The sequence below is a fragment of the Spinacia oleracea genome, chromosome 2 (genome assembly GCF_020520425.1).
Source record: "Spinacia oleracea cultivar Varoflay chromosome 2, BTI_SOV_V1, whole genome shotgun sequence".
Classification (NCBI taxonomy): domain Eukaryota; kingdom Viridiplantae; phylum Streptophyta; class Magnoliopsida; order Caryophyllales; family Amaranthaceae; genus Spinacia; species Spinacia oleracea.
The window spans coordinates 43,080,214-43,103,083 of record NC_079488.1 but is presented as its reverse complement, the minus strand read 5'-3'; the positions used below and the strand labels follow the sequence as shown (position 1 = coordinate 43,103,083).

General features: G+C 36.6%; 4 protein-coding genes across 7 annotated transcripts; 2 read left to right on the top strand and 2 right to left on the bottom strand.

Annotated features, from left to right (window-relative positions):
- The first annotated feature begins 3,605 nt into the window (after positions 1 to 3,605).
- LOC130467836 (uncharacterized) lies at positions 3,606 to 22,746 on the top strand. Of its 4 annotated transcripts, none has more exons than XM_056836746.1 (12): positions 3,606 to 4,222; positions 4,496 to 4,565; positions 7,575 to 7,745; positions 13,145 to 13,202; positions 14,578 to 15,587; positions 15,671 to 15,915; positions 16,234 to 16,446; positions 16,529 to 16,621; positions 19,477 to 19,578; positions 19,706 to 20,134; positions 20,229 to 20,303; positions 22,608 to 22,746. In XM_056836746.1, exons 5-11 carry the CDS (start codon positions 14,588 to 14,590, stop codon positions 20,274 to 20,276), a joined length of 2,130 nt encoding a protein of 709 aa, XP_056692724.1. In that variant the 5' UTR covers positions 3,606 to 4,222; positions 4,496 to 4,565; positions 7,575 to 7,745; positions 13,145 to 13,202; positions 14,578 to 14,587; the 3' UTR covers positions 20,277 to 20,303; positions 22,608 to 22,746. The 4 variants fall into 4 exon arrangements, with proteins under 4 accessions (XP_056692724.1, XP_056692722.1, XP_056692723.1 ...); XM_056836744.1 differs by having other exon boundaries at positions 4,496 to 4,569; XM_056836745.1 differs by having other exon boundaries at positions 4,483 to 4,569.
- On the top strand, positions 8,602 to 12,473 carry LOC130467380 (uncharacterized). The gene is made up of 3 exons (XM_056835880.1): positions 8,602 to 11,363; positions 11,443 to 11,548; positions 11,626 to 12,473. Exons 1-3 carry the CDS (start codon positions 8,602 to 8,604, stop codon positions 12,133 to 12,135), a joined length of 3,378 nt encoding a protein of 1,125 aa, XP_056691858.1. The 3' UTR covers positions 12,136 to 12,473.
- Positions 20,773 to 21,202, bottom strand: LOC130467379 (uncharacterized). The gene is made up of 2 exons (XM_056835879.1): positions 21,130 to 21,202; positions 20,773 to 21,074 (listed from the first exon to the last, which is right to left on the bottom strand). Exons 1-2 carry the CDS (start codon positions 21,200 to 21,202, stop codon positions 20,773 to 20,775), a joined length of 375 nt encoding a protein of 124 aa, XP_056691857.1.
- On the bottom strand, positions 21,370 to 22,410 carry LOC130467837 (probable inorganic phosphate transporter 1-12). Its single transcript, XM_056836748.1, has 2 exons — positions 21,838 to 22,410; positions 21,370 to 21,705 (listed from the first exon to the last, which is right to left on the bottom strand). The coding sequence occupies exons 1-2, from the start codon at positions 22,114 to 22,116 to the stop codon at positions 21,619 to 21,621; spliced, it is 366 nt and encodes a 121-aa protein (XP_056692726.1). The 5' UTR covers positions 22,117 to 22,410; the 3' UTR covers positions 21,370 to 21,618.
- Positions 22,747 to 22,870: the final 124 nt, after the last annotated feature.

Genomic DNA, 22,870 nt, shown 5'->3' with positions numbered 1-22,870 from the left:
GACACAGCCTGAGGGTTTGGAGGATCCAAAGAATGCTAAAAAGGAATGCAAGCTTAAGAAATCAATCTACGGATTGAAGCAAGCATCAAGGAGGTGGAATATACGTTTTGATGAAGCAGTCAGTGACTTTGGTTTCATCAAGAACGCAGACGAATCTTGTGTATACAAGAAGGTCAATGGGAGCAAAATTTCTTTTCTAGTATTCAATGTCGACGACATATTACTTATCGGAAATGACATTCCTATGTTGAACTCTGTCAAGGTTTAGCTTGGGAAATGTTTTTCGATGAAGGATCTAGGAGAAGCACAGTACATACTGGGCATCAAGATTTACAGAGATAGATCTAAAAAGATGATTGGACTCAGTCAATGAATAAGGTTCTTGAAAGGTTCAATATGGAAGACTCCAAGCGAGGATACCTACCCATGTCTCATGGAATGACTCTAAGCGAGACTCAGTGCCCAAAAACACTAGATGAGCGTAGACGAGTGAGTGGGATTCCATATGCATCATTGATTGGTTCAATAATGTATGCTATGATATGTACACGCGCGGATGTTGCGTACGCACTCAGTGCTACGAGCAGATACCAGTCAGACCCAGGAGAGGCACATTTGACTGCTGCCAAGAATATTCTGATGTACCTGAAAAGGCACAAAGATGATTTCCTGGTCTATGGTGGAGATGATGAATTAATTGTTAAAGGCTATACGGACGTAAGTTCCTAAATCGACAAGGATGATTTCAGATCACAGTCTGGGTTTGTCTTCTTCCTCAACGGAGGAGCAGTAAGCTGGAAAAGTGCTAAGCAAAGCACCATTGTGGATTCTACAACTGAAGCGGAGTACATTGCTGCACATGAAGCAGCAAAGGAAGCTATATGGCTAAGGAAGTTCATAGGTGAACTTGGTGTAGTCCCCTCCATTAAAGGACCCATAGCTTTATATTGTGATAATAACGGAGTTATTGCACAGGCAAAGGAGCCTAGACACCACCAGAGAGTCAAGCATGTACTTTGTAGATTTCACCTTCTACGAGAGTTCGTTGAAAGAAAAGAAGTCGAGATAAGCAAGATTGGAACTGATGACAACATCCAAGATCCATTGACTAAACCTCTGCCGCAAGCGAAGCACAACTCGCACACTGCAGCTATAGGAATCAAGCATGTTGGAGAATGGCCTTAATGTCCTTATTTAATGTTTTAAAGTTTTAGAGTTTAATACTTTGTAAAACGTTATTGGTTAACAATTCATATAAATGAATAAAATTCATTTTTCCATTTAATTTGTGGTTTATTAAATGATGAGTCCCTTCAATTTGACGATATATTCAAGATAGACTGTCAGGATTAGTCTTGTGACTAAGAAATGTCTATCAAGTTAACTTGAATGTCAAAAGTTGAAAATAGTCCCTGGTCGGAGTTTTCTATAAAGATGGACGCATAGAAAACGCTAGATGACTAGAATGCAAGATGACTAGTAGTTCTGTTTCTTGAACTATGTGGACATGGAAATGTCGCAATCATTTGCATAGATACTTACTTTGGGAAGACTAGTATCGGACAGACCTATGAAACTTTACTGTAAGAGATGAAAATTTTTCATAAGTAAATTTCATTAAAATTATTAGACACTAATCCTCAATACCTGAGTGATTTGAGACTACTTGTTTGAGAACTGGTTACTTCGACGTTGTCAACCGTCGCACCGTAAAAGGAGGCTATAAAGGCAACGCTCGGGTAATCACCTATCAAACGAAGTCTAATCTCAAGATCGCAAGATTGGGATTGTCCTCCCATAAATCGGGATGAGATGCAGAAAGTTGTACAAGGCCACTCGAAGAGCTAGAAATTGTAAAATACATGGCCGTGCTCAGATGAATCATAGGCTACGATTATCTGTTTATTTGATCAGTTGAACTCTGAAACCGAGAAACACCTCTGGACATAATAAGGATGACAACTCTTATCTTATGTTCAAGAGCAAGCATCGAGCGACAAAGGAATTAGGAAATGCACACTTGTCCTTAAGCACAAATGGGAGACTGAAGGAAATAATGCCCTTGGTCCAAGTATGCATTTAATGGTAAGTCTAATAAATGCGGTTCAGTATTAATTAATTATACAAGTTAATAATTCAGTGAGATCAAGTGAACTATATGCCTAGCTAGAGGCCGCTTCAGTTCAAGTGGAATTAATAAAATTAATCCACATCTTACTCTTGACTGAACCCGTGGGTCACACAAATAGTACGTGAACGGATAAAGTATTTAAGTACATTAAATACTCCATTTATGGATATTCAGAATCGACGGATCTCGGTTCCAGTGGGAGCTGAAATAGTCAAAAGGTAAATTATGAATACTCCGGAAACGATGATATTGCCGGAAACGTGCGTGTGTGCGTTGAGTTCGTACATGCGTCGAATCCTTAAGCAATTAGGATTAGATTAAAGATTAATTTCCTAAAGCTACTAGAGTTAGTTGTTAAATTAAACATTAACTTAATAGTTTTAATTAATGTTTAATTCTAATAGGATTAGATTAATTGAAACCAAGTAGGCTTCTAGTTCCAATAATCCAACCCTATAAATAGGTGATGGCATTCACAATTTATAATCACCCAATTCAAGTATTCATATATTTTTAAGGTTAAAACTAAAGTTAATAATTTGCCACAAATTATATTCGAATAACTTAAAACCTTAGGTTGATTTCTAGTTAATTAAATCTAAGGCGGATCCGAACTTGATGTGGACTATCTAGGGAGAGACTACACTTGGAGTCCTAAACTTGTTCTTGTTCGGTTCGGGAGCAGCAAGGGAGGGAACGCTACAAATGTATGCATCCTAAACTATGCTAATTGTTATGTGGCAATTAATTTGGATTCCTGGCTTTATGGTTTTTCCGCATGAAATATATATGCTTTATATGTATCATAACCTAACAGTAGCCTCTCTTGGAGTAATCCATCTTGAACCTGTCAAGCACATTATTGATATACATGCTTTGACTAAGTCCAATCATGTTCTTAAATCTATCTCTGTAGATCTTGCTGCCAAATATGTACTTTGCTTCTCCTAGATCCTTCATCGAAAAACATTTCCCAAGCCAAATCTTTACAGAGTTCAACATAGGAATTTCGTTTCCGATAAGTAATATGTCATCGACATACAATACTAGGAAAGCAATCCTTCTCCCACTAACCTTCTTGTATACACAAGATTCGTCTTCGTTCTTGAAGAAGCAAAGTCAATGACTACTTCATCAAAACGTACATTCCAACTCCTCGATGCTTGCTTCAATCCATAAATGGGTTTCTTAATCTTGCATACTTATTTAGCATTCTTTGGATCCTCAAAACCCTCAGGCTGTGTCATAAACACGATTTCTGTTAAAACACCATTTAAGAAAGTGGTTTTGACATCCATTTGTCATATTTCGCAATCCTAATATGCAGTGATTGCAAACATTATTCGAATAGACTTTAGCATTGCAACTGGGGAAAAGGTTTCATCGTAATTAACACCGTGGACTTGCCTATATCCTTTTGCAACCAATCTAGCTTTGAAAACTTTTAGTTTCCCATCCTTATCCGGCACTACAAAAAAGAGGTACATATTGAGACGGAATTATTGTGACGGTCTAACAAAGAGTCGCAAGGAAATTGGGGCGCGAATATTAATTTGTAAATTGCGACGCTTTAGAGAGCCGCAAAATATTTCGACGTTCTAAAGCGTCGCTATTTACAAAAAAAAAGACACGTGTGTTGCACGTGTTTGTGAGGCAGCAATGCAACTGAATTTTTGGGCAAAAAATCCCGCCTAACTCTCTGTTTTTTTCGCAGAATCCCGCCTAACTCTCAACCCACCTCCCACGTTTCTCTCAACCTCCTCCCACCGACATACCTTGCTGAAACTAACCACCCTCGTCAGATTTCCGATGAATTCGTATCTCTCCTCCTCACCTTCAGCACCGGCCATTAACGAATTCCATGAATTCCGTCTTCAACCTTTACGTTAGCAAAGTCAAATCTCCCAGTATAAGCTATCTCACTCCTCATCCTATAAATTCATGAAAAAGCCCAATTATTGAATTCACAATTCGCTCAACAAATTCAAGATAAATTCGTTGCTCTCTCTGGTTTTTAATTGGAGAAATTCAAGCATACTCTGGTTTCTTAATTGCTGCTTCATCCTCGGTGTTGCCGGATATATTCGCCAGGTATTTTTGGTCTGCTTCACGCCTTCACTATTTGATTTTTATCATATAACAATGTTTAGGTTTGATTCACTATTTTAATTTCCGTCATATATTGTTAATTCACGTTTTTTCATGTCAATTTCTAATGTCAATCATATGCCTTTAAGTTTTCCATGTTATATTGCATCCTTAATTCAAGAAAAAAACTAGAATGGGTCTTCTTAGTTTCTGTGATTTTCTATATACCGCTTACAGAGTGTTTGCTATTTCATTTATTTTAGTTTTCAATTGCAGATAGTTGGTAATTTGGACGATAGTTGGAAAGTGGTGAACGTCTGACTTCTTCTTCCGTGTTGTTACTACTGTAGGTATTGTCTATCTATTTCTAATTTTCATAGTTTTAAATTTGCAACTTTTAGTTGGCCTAGAATCTTTGAAATTTGGATACATGGCAATGCTTTGTATAAAGACACACAGACATTTAGTGAGATTTAGGTGATAATCTCTGACCAAGATATCTGGTACTTAGTATGAAAAATCTGTTGTCAATCTTTAAGACACCTAGCTGTACTTGGTTAGTTTAGGTTGTCTTTAGTGAGAAACTTGGTGCATCAAATGAGCATGTTGGATGAGTTTGCAAAATTATTTGTCGCTATAGAACTTATACTAATTATTTGAACCCTTTCACTTAGCATTTTCTACTGTTATCTATAACTTCTTTTGAGGCTACACTGTTTTCTGTGACTGATTATGTGAAATGTGTGACCGATTGACTGACTGTAAGTAGAAAAGAACTGAACAAACTTTGCACAAAACAGAACTGAGCTTTACAAAGCAGAACTTAGTATTAGGCGACTGATAAGCTCATTGTCTGTCTGTCATCGTTATGTTAAGCTACTGCATGCTTTCTATATGTCATAACTGTAGTATTAGGTAGTGGCAGTGTATCGCAGTGTTAAATATCTTATCTTATCAGCACTTTGCTTGTCTTTATTATAAATTTCTTTGCCTTTCCCTGCTTTAGTTGGCACCAAATATAGGTTTGACTACCAGTTGTATGGAGTAAGGAATAAACCTATGCAGTAAGCACCCTAATCTGAATATATGCAGTTCAAAACACAGAGAAGTGAGAGTAGCTTTGAACTATAGCTTAACTGAGTTAAGGGATAGAACATCCGGTTTTGATTTTTGAACTGTCATAGCTGGGATGATAAACTCAGATAACCATTTCTGAGTTTCTATCATCCGGTTTTGAACTGTCATAGCTAACCAAATATTATCTTATCAGCACTAGCTTATTGTTTATCTGGGTTTATCATGCCAAGTTGAGAGTAGCTTTGAACTATAGCTTATCATCCGGTATTATTTATCTGAGTTTGCAAAATTATTTGTCACTCTAGAAAGATCAAGCGCCAACTGGTGGACAACCTTAAAAGCTAGCTTCTTCCTTCGATTATCAATGAGGTATTTCTTTAGGGCACCTCTAGGAAGATATTTCACAACAACACATCAGATATTACTAGGGATGCTAATTAGGCCACTTTCTGTTTGTATTTGTAGTCCTGAGGCCCCCATCTTTGCCCCGATAAACTACAGCATGCATAAATGGTTTTTATGACTACGAGCTTTGATAATAACATATCAGTTAGTTTCAACATGTATCGAGTTAAAAGTAACAGTAGCAAATTTTTGAGATGGATGGTTTGGCTACACTTTAGGTTCTATTGTTAGAAAGAACGACATTGTATTCTTCTGTTGAATTATTTTGAACTTGCGAGTAAGGGTTTATGGAATTATAGTAAAGAGTCGTTACCTAGCTTTTTTTAGTGCTTCTCTATAGAGTTGTTTAGAGTATTTTTTATTACATACCTGAACTTTTTATCTCTATTGATTTTAGAAAATAGATCATGCATTACATGACAATAGATCATGCATTACATGACAATAGATCAGTCCTAGGCTATTTACGACATAGAAAATAGATCAGTCCTGCTCTGATCAATCCTGATCAGATCAGTCCTGATCGGATCATTCCTGATCAAATCAGTCCTGATCAATCCTTACTGATCCATCCTGATCAGTTCTGATAAGTTCACTTCTGATCAGTTCACTTCTTCTCCTGATTTGTGTTGGTGTTGTTTAGGTTTAATTACTTTATCCCACACATAAATAATGTAATTGGAATTGGAAAACATCCCAATTTATGTTGGTTTGCTAATATAACTATCGAACCTTAACTATATACATCATGTGTTGCGCATAACCGGGAAAAAATGGGAAACATTAACAGAAAACATTTTAGAGGCTATGCAATTGCACCGGATAGGAGTGTTTCACTAAATCAGTTCAAGCTCAATCATGAGATTATCGTTCTATTTGAATAACTCTATTCTTAACAAATTAATAGAATCTAATCCAAAATTGTGATTACTATTCTTATTTCATTATTCAAACAAACACTAGCTAAGAGCTTAAGAAGTGGAGTAATACATACTGATTGCTACGGTGTACAAGTTATAAATAATTGATCGTGGAATTGATGAGTCATAATAGAAGAGTAATCTATAATGACTAATATTTAGATTAGACATAACAAGGTAGGATTAATATTATTATAAAACTTTTGGGAGTCTTTTTAATTATGTGTTGTGTTCTGTCAACTTCCTTGAATATGAGATAATATGGCTACTTAATACGGAGTATGGTGATCACTTTTGAGTAATAAATGGAATAGCTAGCTTTCTATGGACGGTGACACTTGCACTCTCAGACGACATAGAAAATAGATCAGTCCTGATCAGATCAGTCCTGATCAGATCAGTCCAGATCAGTCCTGATCAGATCAGTTCTGAACAGTCCTTACTGATCAATCCTGATCAGTCCTGATCAGTTCACTTCTGATCAGTTCACTTCTGATCAGTTCACTTCTGATCAGTTCATTTCTGATCAGTTCACTTCTGATCAGTTCACTTCTGATCAGTTCACTTCTGATCAGTTCACTTCTGATCAGTTCACTTCTTCTCCTGTCCCTCTACGTTCACCACTATCTCCTTTCTCTCTCCTCTGGTATTTTTGTCGCCCCACAATAACGACTTTCGTAAACTCAATTGCTTGATCCCCTTATCGCGGAGTAGATTGCAGATAATATTTGCTTTTACTTTCCATGTAGAAAAAACACCCTTCTTTGACCTGCGCTTAGCACATTGCTTCCCTACATTTGTTCATTTTCATGGAGCATTCATGGTCATGAATTGATATGTTTGTAGTGTTTTCTGTTTAAGTTGATAACTTCATCTACTATATTTTTTAGATTTTAAATTCCTGATAATGTTGTTGTCCTTATATTTTGACCATAATTTATCAACATTATCAGGTTTCGCCGACCACACCGGTTCAAGGTTTCCTGTGATTCTTTAGCGTTGTTCGTAGGTTCGTGCATCAGTTCGTGCGTTGCTACACCGGTTCAAGGTTTCCTGCAAGTCTTTAGCGTTGTTCGTAGGTTCTGCATCGGTTCGTACGTTGCATATGCTCTTTGATACTAGAGGTATGTATACTATAAAGTCCCTTTTAGGTTTTTTATTGGACAATTGTTATTTCCCTAATTTTGTATGGACAAGGGTGGGCTACAACTCTGCAAGTTAGGTTTGTTAAGTGTTAGAATATAATTTCCGTGGCTTTACATTTCCTCGATGTCCAATATATATACAATGAGCATATACCGACGTTTATTGTGCTATCATAACTTACGTCAATCATGCAAAAGTTGGATCTTTCTATTGTATTCCTGTTGATTTAATTTCAAATGTTTTGATATAATAGCTTCAAATTTGTAAGTACGTATTTTTGTTAGCTTTGGCATTTTGTGTTGGTATTGTTTGTCTAATTACATTATCCCCACTACATAATTTTGCTTAGCTTAATTACATTTAATCCAAGAAATTTTACCATAAATTCTGATTATGTGATGCCACGTTACTTAAGGTACTCTTACTCTTTTTAAAAAATGGATTTATATTGTTGTCTTCGTGTGAAGTTGAAAATATCACCTTGTGCGCTAAAATCACATGCTTTATTTTCCTTGCAAATTCATGTGAAGTTGAAAGTATGATCTTGTACGCAAAAAGAAAATATAATATGGAAGTGATATAGGGTAATAACTTTTAGAAGATGAAGATAGATCACAAATATTAGTCACTAAGGAAGAATGATTAAACAAAAAACCATAAGTTATGGTATGAATTAAGAAGAGTTGTGTACGGAGGTGTTATGTGACTTAAATTAATCTCGTGTGATATATCAAGGTTCTAAGAATGATTATAATATTTTAATAAGTACATATAAAAATTTCCTATTCTGCGACCGACGTATATTACTAATTACTCAACTAATTTCGTATAGATATGGATAAAAGTTGGATCGATCTACCCACTGGTCATCATGAATATATCGACGGTTGTATGGAATTTATTGAGTTTGCCAAGCAAGATCTAGTCGAAGGAAAAATTAGATGTCCATGTAAGAACTGTAAGGTAGAGAAATGGTTCTCCGTAAATGAAGTGGAGAGGCATATTTTGTTTAAGGGATTTTATAAGCCATATAAGGATTGGATTTTTCATGGTAAAGGGGATACGTTTCAGCGTATGTTTGAGAGTGATGGAGGGATTACTAGTGAAGGATCCCTTGATAACCAAAGTGGGTTCGTAGGTCGAGATAATATGGGAGGGCTATTAAGATCAGCATTTAGTGTTAATATGCCTCCCAATTGCCCAAATTTAGAAGCACGAGAGGATGATGAATGGATTGAGGAGCCCTTGGCCTATGACACAGATGTAGAATATGATTATTCTACAATAGAAGAAGATGTGACATATAAGAAGTTGCTTGAAGCTTCTGAGGAGAAATTGTACGAGGGGTGTATCAATTTTTCAAAGTTATCTTTTCTGTTACACTTGTTTCACTTGAAGTGTATGAATCACTGGTCCATAGAATCTTTCAATATGTTGTTGAAGCTAATTCTAGATGCATTTCCTCAAATACTTGATTTTCCCTCATCTTATTATTACAGTAAGAAAATGATAAAAGACTTGGGCCTTGGGTATGAAAAGATTGATGCTTGTCCGAATAATTGCATGTTGTATTGGGGTGAATTTTTAAAGAAAGACAAGTGTCATGTTTGTGGTACATCGAGGTGGAAGAAAACTAAGGATAGGGGCAACGTTGTAAGTGATCAAGGTACGGATACTTGTAAGAAAGGTGTGCCAGCTAAGGTAATGCGATATTTCCCTCTTATACCGAGACTAAAAAGAATCTACATGTCATCATCAACAGCAGAAGATATGAGATGGCATGATACAGAGCGATTGGGTGAAGATGATAAGAAGATTTTAAGGCATCCTTCAGATGGCTTAGCATGGAAGGAATTTGATGAGCGTCACAGTGATTTTGCATTAGACCCTCGTAGTGTTCGATTAGGTCTTGCGAGTGATGGTTTTAATCCTTACCGTTTAATGAACACCACTTATAGTACGTGGCCAGTGATGTTGATTCCTTATAATCTTCCACCATGGTTATGTATGAAACCGTCTTCTTTCATTCTGTCCACGCTTATTCCTGGAAAATCAGGTCCCGGAAATGATATTGACGTGTATCTGCAGCCATTAGTGCATGAATTGAAATTGCTGTGGACAGGGGTTGAAGCTTTTGATGCTTTTGCCGGAGAGAAATTTAATTTGCGTGCGGCTTTGCTTTGGACTATTAATGACTTTCCCGGCTATGCAATGCTCTCTGGTTTGAGCACAAAAGGTTACAATGCATGTCCTATATGCTTAGATTCCACGCCTTCTGATAGATTTGGGAGCAAGATTTGCTATTGTAGCTATAGAAAATGGTTACCTGCAGATCACCCATATCGATGTCAAGGTGACAAGTTTTGTGAGAAGTTTGGAACTAATGAGTGGGGTAAAGCCCCATCTCGTCCTAGCGGCACTGATATATTGAGGCAGCAAGAAAAGGTGAAGCATGTTTACGGAAAGTCGAAGGCACCACCGAAAAAGAGGCAAAGAGGACACGATGATGACGATGATGTCCAAGATGAAAGTGACTTTGGTACCAAGAGAAGCATATTCTTTGATTTGGTGTATTGGGAGCATAATCTTCTAAGGCATAATTTAGATGTGATGCACATTGAGAAAAACGTGTCTGAGAATATTTTGGGAACTCTTCTTAGCATGGATAAGAGTAGAGATAGTAGGAATGATCGAGAAGCCCTTGAAGCATGGAGAATAAAGTCTCACCTTTGGCTGAGTACTAATCCTAACGGAGGTGAATGCATGCCTCCGGCTTCCTATTCTATGTCTACGGAGGAGAAGGAGAGGTTCCTAAATGTTTTGCAGAAAATTAAAGTTCCTGATGGATATGGATCCAACCTTTCTAGTTGTGTGAATATGAAGCAAAGGAAGTTGATTAACCTCAAAAGTCATGACAACCATGTTCTAATGCAGGATATCCTTCCCGTTGCCTTAAGGGCCTCTAAAGCTACAAAAGTAATTGACTTGTTGGCTAGATTGTCTTCCTTTTTCAAGAAGTTGTGCTCTACAACTATTGATCCAGATGATTTAGATGGTCTTCAAAATGAAATTATTTTAACTCTTTGTGAGTTGGAAAAGGAGTTTCTGCCTTCATTTTTCACAATCATGGTCCATTTGTTGATTCACTTAGTGGAGGAGGTTAAACTTGGTGGACCAGTGCAATACAGATGGATGTATCCCATTGAAAGGTTAATATCTTACACGTCTAAATTATATTCTTTTTATTTAATATTTCACATTTATCATATATTAAGTACAAATGTTTTATTTGAAAGGTACTTGTCCCATTTGAAATCACATGTAACCAATAAAGCCCAACCTGAAGGATCTATTGCAGAAGGCTTCCTTTTAGAGGAGACAATTAGGTTTTGTTCGAGATATCTTCAAGGTGTTAAGACCATTTTCAACATACCTAAAAGGATGGATGATGACATTCCAAATCCCAATGATTACTTGTTTAATTCTGGTGGTCGAGTTATTGGGAAGGAGGTCAGCATTCGCCTTGATGACAAAAGCTTAAAACAAGCTCATCGCTACATTTTGCTTCACTCTGATGAGATAAAAGGGGATCTGGAGTAAGTATTATGTTGGTTTTCTTTTGAATTATCAATTGTTATAATAGATGATTTTTAATTTTGTTCTTCTTCCATGAAGTGAATTTTTAACCGAGAAACGTCAAATGAACTTACAAAATCCTGTCACGGAGAGTGATGAAAGTAACTGGATCATCAATGAGTTTGGAGGGTGGCTGCAAAATAAGGTTACTTAAGTTCTTTTAATGTGAATACATACTTCTTTTAAAAAAAATGTATTTGATTTAATGATGTATCATCGTAGGTACATTACATAGATGCAACCACCGAAGATGGGAAACTAAGAAAAGCTTTGGCGGGTGGTTTGCATTCTTATGGTAGAAAATTAAAAGGATACATAATCAATGGATACAAATTCCTTTCCACGGATCGCGATTCTCGTCTTTTGACACAAAATTCTGGAATTATGGTCGAAGCGGATGGAGATGCCTACTATGGAAAAGTGAAACATATCTATGAATTAGATTATTACGGAGATTACAAAGTTGTATTGTTTCGTTGTGATTGGGTAGACATTCATAGGGGTGTAAAAGCATATCCAAATGGCGGAGTATGTGTCAATTTCTCTAAATTGATGCATTCTGGACGATTGTTGCAAGATGATCCATTTGTATTCTCATCTCAAGCAAAACAAGTTTTTTACATAGAAGATGAGATACAAAAGGGATGGTTGCATGTTGTTAAGAACAAGCCTAGAGATGTGTTTGATTTAGGGGATTCTTTACCAGTAGAGGAAGAGGGTGGGACCAATTGATCATGCTTATTTTTTATTGTTTTGCTTTGGATTTGTATTTGTTCATGACATTGTGAGTCATATTGTTTAATCTGGTTGAATAATGAGTTATATACTTAATCTATACTCACTTATTTTATTGTCTACTAATGTCCAAGTACCCTACTACTAGTTTCTTTGATGGTGATACAGATATTTTTATACCGTTATTCCGTGAAAAGGGGGCAATTTATCTTTATTTTTTGTGATTTCCCCCTTTTGTATTTGATTTGGTTCATTGTTGTTGCAGTGTTGTTGTTGCTTTTCTTCCCTTTTTTGTTGCGCCTGTGGTACACAAGAAAATGTGTGTCAGGGGTGGGTTGGTCCATTATAACTAAACAATAAGGTTTATTGGGAAAAGATTGATTCTTGTTTGTATGCATCTGTCTTGGTTCTGAAAGTTTTACCCCCCTTTGACAAAGCGTATCTGTCAGAGTTGCCAAAATATTATGCCTGGCTATCTAAGGAGAACCACACAGACAAACCGGTTTTGAATCTGTAAGATTAGTGAAATGCTGTGAGTTAATCATGAAATGACTCCAATGTAAAATATTGCTAAAAACAATTCACTAGATTTCATTGTTTATAACAGTAAACATCACTCCAGTAGTTTCCAATATTACACAAGTATCAACACGTTACCTCTTTACTTCTTCATTTATGTTTCTGTCTGTTTCGAGTTCTGCAATTTAGGCTTGATTCTCCCTTAGATGTTTGTGTTCTGCATTCATGTTAACAATTAACAATGTGCATCCACCTCTTCAAAGCTGCCATTTACTACTATACTAAGCTGCTGGATCACCCATTGGATCCTCTTTCTATGTCTTTTGACTTTGAGAATCATATGTGACCACCGACTTTATATAATTATAGCTAGCTTTTTTCAAGCTTCTCTAAGCTCATTTGTATTGTAATATTGATCCTTTTATCGCCTGTTTTCTCTCCTATGGAATGTATAACTCTCTTGATAATCATTTTCTTAAAACTACAGGCTCAGGATATTACTGATTTAGGCTCTCTGAATCAAGCAGCAAAGATCTTTATTCTAGGTATGGTTCCCCTCCTTTCTTTTCAAAACAGAATGGGGAATAACTAATAAGGTAGCCAAATCATTTTGTTAATACATGTCAGACATGCAACTGTTGCTTGATGTTGTTTTGCTGGTTTACAGCTTCCTGATTTGTTTGATGACTTGTTTTAGATTGTTCTTTAGCTTTTTCCTGGTGCCATGATAATATAAAAATTGAGAGTTTTCACTGTAGTCTGAATCTCAGAAAAGGAGGGTGTAGCAGGTTCATCTTGCCCTTTCCCTCATAACTGTAGAGCAAAAGTGTAGTAAATGAGTGTAGGCCAACTAAAATATTGCTTATAACTTCAGTCTAAACTACACCAAAAAAAAAGGAAGTGTGCCAGCTATGAGATCATCTCTTTGATCCATCAGAACTGAAAAAATTGTTTTTTGGCAACTGACAATAAGCTAGCTAGCAGATTTCTCAACCAAAACAGTTAAAATCAGAAATTGAGAAAGTACCTTGAGCTTCTTTTCTATATAGCGTGCATAGTCAGTCCACAAATCACTAGATATAGGAAACTCAGTGATAGCACGTTCATATAGAATCTGAACACGCGCAGGGTCACCTGCAGATTCTTCAAATTTCAAGTATCTCTGCAGAAACAAAATACATGTTAAAACCAATAAAGGGATAATTTGAGTTCAAGGGAGATAAACAAAATTCTTGCTACCCTCATTATCTTGATAGCTTCCTGTTCGTGCACCCAAAGATGTGAGATCAATCCCTCCAAATGCCATCCATCACCCTCCTCATTCCACCAAGCTGCTACACACTCATTCGCATCCACATTCGTAGGGGCCATAGTGCTAATTCGACCTCCAGGGAGATTTGGTAGCCACCTGGAGGTTGGTTGTTTCCATAGTGCTAATATCTTCACTTTCTGATAATATCTTCAGTGCATTTCCGTTAGTTGTTTCCTTTCTGGTTTGCCTTCTCTATCTTGTTTCGTGCTTATGCTTGTAATGTGACAGGTTATAATGAAACTTAATAAAGGGATGAACGGAGCAAAAGGCCTTCCAATATAAAGTTTTCAAGTTCCTTGAAGGTTTCAGACTTTTGAGTCTATGACTTGTATATTCTAGACTCTAGATCACTTAGTGAGCTAACGACCAATTAGAGCCAGGATGAATTTCTTTTTCTCAATCAGATTTGCACTTTGCTTCTATATTTACGGAGTTTTCTGCTCATTGTAATTCTTGTTTATGTGAAAATGTTAAACTGATTTAACGTGTATGATTGTCACTTTGAGTGAATACCTATTATCCTATTTAGTGATTCATTCTTGTAGAAATTGAGTTGGTTTAATGACCTTTTTATTCATGGCTGATTGTGTTTCTTACTTTCTGAACAGGAACTAAAATATGAGTTACAGGACTAAAAGAACATTGGTAGCTATTGACGAAGGGTCGAGCATTGCTGCATCCAAGTCCCCAAAATCTTCTGATCCATCCACCCAAAACTGGGGACCGTTCAGTCCTCCAACACTTGGAGTGTCACAGACATTTGGGACGGTATCACAACCCATTAAGCAACCAGTAGCTGCTAAAAAAACCATGGTTGCACCACAATCATCCTTGCCTCGGCCTACTTCCATGGTTTCAAAGCCACAACTGAAGGCATTATCAAAACCATCCTTTACCCAGACAAAACCATCCTCTAACCCATTACAACAACCAATTCCGCCCACTCTTACAGGAACAACACAAAGTAGATGGTATAAAGGACCTACGTTTCCCAATCTGACTGAAATTGCAACACAAAAAGCGTCAACACCGAATCCACACCAGCCTACTATGCAGCCTGTGTTGCAGCCTTTCAAAGCTACCTTGCAGCCTTCTTTGCAGCCTTTCAAAGCTTCCCAACAGCCTCAAACAGCTACCAATCAGCCTCAAAAAACTACCCATCAGCTTCACAAAGCTACACAACAGCCTCAAAAAGCTACACAACAGCCGGTATCTTCTTTTACAAGTGTCAAACCACATTTAGAGAAAAGAGCATTTGTTGCACCTTTGGGAGCAACAAAACATGTGATGTCACAATCTCCTACACCACCAGACACCATGGCAATGAAAAAGAGAACCGGGAAGCAAGAAGGTCAGTTGCCTCCAACATACATGCATGTGAGTGAGAATGCATTTCAACCTCTGCGATCTCCTCCATCCAATCAGGTTGAGAGTGAAGTTATGCCAAACTACAACTGGGACGAATTTGAAGAATCGGCTTCTGAGAGTGAAAATGAATTTGATCAAGGAGAAGGAAGTGATACTGCTGTGAAGAAAGCAACACTTCGACATCGAATCATTATTCCAAATTGGCCAGAATCGAGGGAGTTTGATGAGAAGGTGGAGGCTATAGCTATAGGTAAACATGTCTCTACATCAAATATGCAAACTGTAAATTATCGATCTTGGTGATTTTTTAGTCTGATTTAGCTCCTGTGACAGATGCTGATGGAATACGACATCTGGTAAAGGGACCAGTTCTGCCTCGAGACGTTTGGCATGATGCAAAGGGGTTCAGATACATTGTCAAGCTCAATGAATTCAACCAACCTATTCGAAAAGGTGGGAAGATCCTTGTGAGCTTCCTTGGAGATATTGCAAAAAATGATTCACTTTGTCCAGTGGGAGTCCCAAGTTGGCGTGCTGTGAACAATCAGTTAAAAACTAATGTTGTTACAATGATTCGGGTATGTGGATTTATTGTTCTTAACACTTATGTTAATTGTAGTTTTATTTTAGCTTGGTTAACTGTGTAATTAGCTTTAAATTTATTCTGTTTCCATCTGTGTTCATCAATCAGTTGCCCGTTTTTCAGGTTTTTATTTGGTCATGGGGGTTCCGACCCCGGGTTAAGTTTCTGTAGAATCACTAAGTTCACCTAGCTAGTTCTGATCAGATCAGTGCTGATCAGATCAGACAGATCAGTCTGATCTGATCTGATCAGAACTAGCTAGGCAAATTATTTTGTTAACATTGTAACTTAATTTTTCCTTTTTTTTTTGAAGAAACATTTTGTGTTACCTGATGGACCTCTAGTTAACAAGGCACTAGTGATGCGTATTGACAAACCATGGAACAATCATCGATACAAATTGAAGAGGGATTTTTTCGATCCAGTGAATAAATCTCGAGAAGAGAACTATGCCAACGTGCCTGATGGAGTGTCCACTAGGAGTTGGACGGAATTGGTAGATTATTGGCTTTTACCAGAGGCCATGGTTTGTGACCCCAAAATATCCTAAATTTAGTAAGTTTTATTTGTTTCACCTATATATGCTAACATTGGTTTCATGAAACTAGGAAAAATCTGAAATGGGAAAAAATGCTCGAGCTTTACAAGGCAATAAGCACAACAGTGGTGCTACAAGCTTTGCTAATCGAAGAGTTGATATGGTATGCTTTTCAACCTAGCTATTTGGTTTGTAGCATTTCAATTGCTATAGGTGCTAAGTCTAAAATTCATAAACAAATAAGAGTGATATAAAAGTCTAAAATTCATAAACAAATAAGAGTAATATTTACTCGTATATGCATATCTAATCTCACACATAAGGACATTCTTTAGTTTTCTAATGTTAAAGTAGAGAAATGTAGAAAAGTTGGCTATGCGGGCAAATGGAATTGAAAGCAGCAGCTGGGAAAATCTTCCTACTTTCCGTTTCTGTTATAAACCATGTTGCAGAAGTATACATTATGTGACTCTTCAAACGTTTTGGAGATAGTTGTCCTAGATTCTCATGAACTTAGAGCTTTTAGGATCAGGAAACGGGGTTACCTGACACTATTACTGTCAAATAGAGTCAACTTTTTAACAGGAACTAAGAAGTATGATTCTGGAGGGTGGTCTGGGGATGGGAGCGGGTGTGCGTGGCTACTCCAAGTTTAAAGTAGAAAAAATCAGAAAGCAGAGGCAATGAAGTCCATCTGCAGTGCATGAAGCTGCAAAAACTATTCAATTTAAACAACAAAGGCAGTATTTCATTCTATTACATTATCCCCATAAACTTAAGGCGATAAAAAATTGTTCACAAAGTTCTAACTAAAAGTCAATAACAAAGAATAAAAATTATGCATAATTAAGCATAACTAATCATTATTCGATCTGCATTTTTACAACAAAAACCCTGCAATGATAATCAATTAATTGTGAACGAAACATGTTTAGCTGTTAGTCTGTAGGTGTAGCCTGTAAATTACATTGTTGGTCTTAGTGAGAACAGATCAAGTAAGTAGCTGTTAACAGATAAATTGTTATGGAGATCTATGTTTGAGATAGGCCAGCAATTAATGGTTCTTGCATTTGCTCTGAACACACTAAAATGCAAATTCACAATGAAATGACAAAGAGTTGATTCTGCTACGTATCCAATAACATATTCTGGTATTACACAAATGGAAGAAAAGTCATATACAGAGTAGTCATATATTCTGGGATTAGTTATCTTTATCTACTTTCTTGAAATCCAGGAATCAACAATGGAGTTAGGGCAACTGTAGGCAGAAACTTTATCGGAGATGCGGCCTTGTGAGCTGCATATGCAAGTGAAAATGTCCCAACTTTCTCACTTGTTTCAGTTGATGATATTCCCAGCTATTGAAGTAAGGCTGAGACATCAAAACCAGCATTAATAAGAGCATAGCATAATGTAAATAAAATTAGAGATGATGTGAAGTGCGGCCTTGTGAGCTGCAAATGTTGCAAATCAACACCATTATTATTTCTAATTTGAGATTAATCAAGCACAACAGCCTAAACATGACTAATTCAAGAGTAAATCAATTACACAAATTCAAACCTATCCAATCAACAAACAACCAACAACATTCCTTTCTCTATTAACATTTCAACCAAAATAACAAAGCTTCACCTCACCACCACCAGTCCACCATATAATTTATTCCCGAAATAATGTCTTTGATCCTTTAAAATGAGTTTTTGATAATTGGTCAAGCCATTCAGCACTAAAACTCACTAATTTAGCTAAATTCTAGCTGACATCAAAAGTTAACAACCAACTAACTAATATGGTTCTTTCCTAAACATCTCACTCGAAACCAATTAAGTATTCATTCAGCAAACCATATATGTTCCAGGAAATTCTAATCCCCTTCATGATGACATACATTGTTCTAGAACTTTTGATAATTGATCAAGCCATTCAGCACTAAAACTCACTAATTTAGCTAAATTCTAGCTGACATAAAAAGTTAACAACCAACTAATCCGGTTCTTTCCCAAACATCTGACTCGAAACCAATAAAGTATTCATTCAGGAAACCATATATGTTCCAGGAAATTCTAATCCCCTTCATGATGACAATACATTGTTCTAGAACTGAAAACCAACAGGAAATCCAAGCTCGCTAAAGGATATACAGAAGCCAAAATCAATAAACACAACAATAACAGAATAAAACGTATGTAAACGGCTGCAAGAACAACATACCATACAGAGAACATCCATGACACTCTTGGCCACCACTTTCAGGCAACAGCTTGACCCTAAACTTCTGAACTCCACTCTTAGCATCGGTATTCGACTCTGCCTTCGGCGCTGCCCTCACAACCTTCAAAGAGTTAGGCTTTTCCTTCTCCTTCTCCTTCTTATGAGGGGAAATCGGAACCCTATGGTGCCCGTGGGACAGCGTCGAAGTCGTCCAATTGGTCTGGGTTTTCATTTTATTTACTCACTTAGTAGTCAAATTATCTGTCAATGTTTACATTATCAGATTATAAGAATCGATAGATTATCTATTAGTCCTCTGTCAAAAGCATAGAGGCCAGCTGGGATCATGGGATTCATCAATGTCCATATTGATTTTAATTATTGGATCATGTAAGATAAACTAAAAACAATGCAAAGAAAATGTACCTGCAAACAAGTTTGCAAAAACTTATTTACCTAATATCTTAATAACTAGAACTAATATTTGCCACTTGTTACAGAAACAAAACAAACTGAATACAGGTATAAAGCAACTATTGGCTGATATTTCTTCTGTTTATTATCTTCCCTGCATCTACACGGAAACGTACTCCTGAATTCCCCTTAGCCTGACACAATTAGCAGAGAGCTTGCTGATGTCACTGCCTCTGTTGCCGACTCTGTCACCCCTTGCAAAGTGGCAATGCACCCAGCAACCCTACTACGGGGATAACAACTCAAAGTGTTAAACAAATATAGTGATAGTCGGTTTAAGAACTTCAAAATTTCAGTTTTCAATTTATTTTTTTCCTGAAATTGCAGAAAGAGAAGAAAGGAGTGTTTAGCGAATTGGCATTTTTCAAATCAGTTTACGCCAAAGAAGATGGAAGCTTTAAAGAGGGCACACTTCCTCATCAATTTGTGGTATCATTGCATTGAGCTAATTCTATAAATCAATCTTGTCTCTTGAAGTCTATTTATTTTTTTCTTTGCTTGTACATAGTATTCTTGGTTAATAGATTTTGAGTGATCTTTTCATATTATATAACAGGAGGATGCCAACAAAAAGGTCCAAGAAAATCTTGCGAGTTCCTCTTCTTCAAAGCCCGTAATTGAAATTGAGAATGCAGTCTTTAATGAGCTCATGTATAAAGGTGAAGTACCTAAACGTCCTCTGAATTATGGATTTGGAGTGAAGCAAAGCGACATCTTTGGAGTGGAAGGTTTGCTGAGGAAAGAAGGGTCAAGCTATGTTAACAACAATGCTATGGAAGTGGAGAACATGAAAGGTGAAATATCAGTTGTCAAGAAGCAAAATGAGGACCTTGCGCAACAAAATCAAGTTCTAAACACCAAGTTTGAAGAAACAACACAATCATTTAAAATGATTGCTTCTTTTTTGGGACAAGTTTTGAAGGAAGTACGCAAAGGGAATGTTTCATCGAACCTTTTAGATGGTGCGGAATCAGCAATAAATATGGTTAGTTATTTCTGGAAATTATTCTGATTGAGCATCATGTATCATTACCTGAAATGTGGCATATCTAATTTACATATTAAAATGCTTTTTGTAGATTACTGATGATTCTGGTGGCAATGGTGACAACCAGGCCGAGAAATGAGACTTTGACACTATTGCCAAATGCAAGGTAATTTCATATGGAATTAATTAACTGCATTTCATGCTTTATAGATAAACTTATAGCTGAAACAAGCTTTATAGTTGTCGATTATTTATGGATGATGGTGAGATTAGAAGGTAGATGTTTAGATTTAGTATTATCATAATAAGGTATTATGTTGATATTAGCTGAAACACGAGTTTGGTGTTAGGTCTGGGTTGTTAACAAACTATGGTTTCTGTTAGTTAATTTATGATGCTCCTTCTGTAACGCGTAAAGAAAACACAGTGTTAAATGTCAATCCAAGACAGCAGCGACTCCGACTTACTCTCCTAATAAAACCTCATTCAAACTCTGACCATGAGTGAGAGATAAGTCTGAAATCAACTACTATAAAAAGTTTTAGTTGCCATAGAAATTGCTCATAGTATAAGCTTGTTTTCTGTTTGATTGACTTCTATAGTCTGTTTCGTTTTTGGTCTGTTCACTCATAGTACTATCTTAGAAAAATCGTATCAATCTGTTTTTCCTTATCCGTTTCTGGTTGTAACTGTTGCTTCGCCCTCTCAAAGTTGTCCACCATTGGAAGAAGACTCTCAATTACTTCTCCCTGTGCATCGCTTCGAACTGATAGTCTCTCTTTACCTGATCTCCTTCTAAAGTTATCAAAGTCAGCTTGCAGGCGGATAAATCTATCCTTTCCAGAAGTTATCTCTTCTGTCAAAGTTGATAATTTCTCAACCAACTCGTTCTTTTCTGTTTCTAGTCGGTAAACAGCGATCTCTATTCTATAATGGTCTGATAATCCCCAGTTAAACAGCCTCCTTATAATATTTAGTGAGAGTTTCCACACTTTCCCACATATTCTTGGTACTTGTCTCTTCTTCTGTTTCCCCAACTTCCTCCTCTAGCATTTCCTCATCCATCTAAAATCACCAGTAAAAAGAAAATCATAAGAAATGAATACCAATTACCAATAAATGAATACCAAGTACAAATTCTTTAGCTATTGTACTTGTAAGCATCACTTGCTTTGCTTCTCATCACGCCTGAATATTATATCAAAGGAAAAAAGAAAGTTCTTTGGGTCTTAATCTAAATCTATAACTGACAAGAGGAACTAAACTCGAAAGATTAAGAATCTACAGCTTTGATAACATGAGAAAACTGAATCTGCTGCTACTGCTACTGTTGTTGAGGTCCTGATGTTGAGGTCCTGCTACTGCTACTGAATCTGAAAACTGAAAGTTCTTGAGGTCCTGCTGTTGTAGCTGCTGCTACTGCTCAGTCTTGGTGTTGCGTAGTTTTGCAGGTTTGCAGTCAGTCAGGCATACTGTTCTGCTCAGGCTGGCTTGCTGTTGTGCAGTTCTTTTGTGCAAACCTTGTGTTGTTCAGTCTGGTTCTGCTGTGTAGCTTGTTGGGCTGGTGTCTTGTTTTTTTTTTTTTGGTTTTCAAATGGGCAAGCGTGATAATTAAAGAAAGTCACAGTTTAAGCAGCAAGTTAATGAACATCAGAGGCTAAGGATAAGAAAGCCATTATGACTAAGGTAAGACTATATACCTTTTTCCTTCCTAACTTGTCACCTAACCACCCAAAGATGAGTTGCCCAGCAAAGGTACCACACAAGGCCACATTCATGGGTATAAACCCTGGGCTAGTTGGATTTGGCTCAGTGTAATAGAGACGGCCTAAGATTTTGGTCACCACAGATATGGAGAAAAGCTCATAGACATTAGTAAAGAAGCCCATACCAAGAATCATGAAAACTTTCAAGTGGTACCATTGTGTCTTTGCTACGTCAAGTACACTTAGCACTTTTAACTTTTGTCTCTTCGCCATTGATTAGGAAGTAGGAACTAACCTTTAATTCATACAGGGAAAAAACAAGGCAAAAATCAAATGTTAATGTTTAAAGTGTTATTATACAAGCATTGCAAATTTGTAAAAAATGACCTTTTATAACTCAAATTTTGCGAGTTTGGCTGGTGTCGTTGTAGAATGTTTTAGTGTTTTTTGTTTTTGCTTGGGTGCGGGCTGTGCTCCCTTAGCTTTTGTTTCCCTTGTTGTTTTCTGTTGGTTGTTGTTTGGGTTTCTACCTTTGGTAATTAAGTTAACTAATTTACCAATAATATATATATATATATATATATATATTCATTGTTCATGTCTATATTTCTAATAGTCATGCATTTTTCCCTTGATTAATAGTTGATATTATTTTGAGAAGACGACTAGTAGTTAGGATCAAGCTGGTTAGGATTACTGTTAATTTTCCCTTGATTTTATGGAATGTTCATCATACTATATTTGACATTAAATTTTCTTTGCAGATTATTGATGATTCAAGTGGTAATAGTAAATGTAGATCAAGAGATGAACAAGTTATCTTGAAGCTAAGCTAGCATAACGATATGTTTACTTGTTCGTAGTCAGGAAGTTGTTTTTATTTAGTTTTGGACTATCTTGTAGAAAAAATGATAATGCTAGTTAGAAAGTTATTTGTTTTAAAATATCGCTTTTATTTCAGTTTGACTAGACTCTGCGAATTAATTTAATGTATAGATGATTTTTATCACTTTTCCTAAATTAACTA